Source organism: Morone saxatilis, unplaced genomic scaffold, assembly GCF_004916995.1.
Source record: "Morone saxatilis isolate NCDOM2014 unplaced genomic scaffold, NCSU_SB_2.0 Contig15, whole genome shotgun sequence".
In the NCBI taxonomy this organism is placed as follows: Eukaryota; Metazoa; Chordata; class Actinopteri; family Moronidae; genus Morone; species Morone saxatilis.
In genome coordinates this window covers 6,485,897-6,487,140 of record NW_023339707.1, presented here as the reverse complement: position 1 = coordinate 6,487,140, position 1,244 = coordinate 6,485,897, and the positions used below count along the sequence as shown (strand labels likewise).

The following is a 1,244-nucleotide window of genomic DNA, read 5'->3' as shown; positions in this document are numbered from 1 at the left end:
AAATCTGGGTAAATAAAACCAAGCCCATCTGCATTCCTAACACCAGTAGAGATAACTATGTAAATATGGTTTCTGTGATTTTGAGTGAACCGCCTCTTTAAGTGTTTATCAGCACAGTTCTGCTGCTTGAATAAGACTGAAATAAGTCAAACATTAAATGGAGGGTTCTAATAGTCCACATTACCGTCTCGCTTTAAAATTATCTGGAAACTTTTAACATGAATTGCACGGCTCGGATTTAGCTTACAATTTGGCCAATTATCTTCCTATGATATACTTACTGCACACTGAGATAAGTGTGACTGTATGCAGGAAGATCAGCTCCATTTTATGGTTAATATCTCTTTCACACATAACAGTCTGCGCCACAGCCAGGCTCCATCACACTCTCCATGCAGGTGTCTATAGCAAAATGTCCTGTTTTTCACCATTTATAATGAGCTATAATCTTTCTTTATGTTTGTGTATTTTAAATATTAGCATGAATGTTGCTGATGTCAGTTACTTTTACTTTCATTGTGCTTTGCTGCAATGTAGCTGATGTCTAGCAGCTCATGTGTAGCTGTCACATTTCTAGTGTCTCCACCAGCAGGCCTATAGCATCAGAAAATGGTCAAAGGTATGCAACACTCAAATTCTTTATAGTATGTAGAGTAAAAATGAGCTAACTTACATATAACACAATGACAATGACAAAAAAATGAATTAGACTAGTTAGGCTATTTAACAGGTTGATGGTAATGGCTTGCCAACTGAACCTAGTGTTGCTAGCTGGACAACTATTAGCATGTTATTGCCACTGAAAAGGGAAATTTCAGTTTAGTTGTTATAGACTTAGATTTAAGATATGTTTGGATATTTTACCCCTAGTTTATGAGCACTGGGTGAATTACATTTACACCCAGATGTTTTTATAACCTTTTTATTGCCTGTATGAGCTACTTTTTAAAACATTACAAATTAAATAAATGTTAAATCTGCCAAATAATGTCACACTATTATTATTTAATGACACATTTACAGATTTAATGATATTCATAACTATTGTAAATCTTATATGACATTATATTATGATATATATTATAATTATTCTATTTGTTTAACAAAAAACTGTTTCTTAAAAGAAAGGACCAAGCAATTCAAAAGATCTCCCTGGTTTTGCAGTGACCACACATCTGGCAGTGTAGCAGCAGTCTACTGATGTGAAAAACAGAAACGGCAATATTCTGCCCAAGAGAACGCTT

At 34.3% G+C, this 1,244-nt stretch overlaps 1 protein-coding gene across 1 annotated transcript in view; it reads left to right on the top strand.

Annotated features, from left to right (window-relative positions):
• The first annotated feature begins 609 nt into the window (after window positions 1-609).
• fam131c (family with sequence similarity 131 member C) overlaps window positions 610-1,244 on the top strand; it is a 7,644-nt gene continuing 7,009 nt past the window's right edge. The window contains exon 1 of the mRNA XM_035657528.1: window positions 610-619. Within this exon, the coding sequence (XP_035513421.1) occupies window positions 610-619 (10 nt within the window). The remainder of the gene's footprint in view (window positions 620-1,244) is intronic.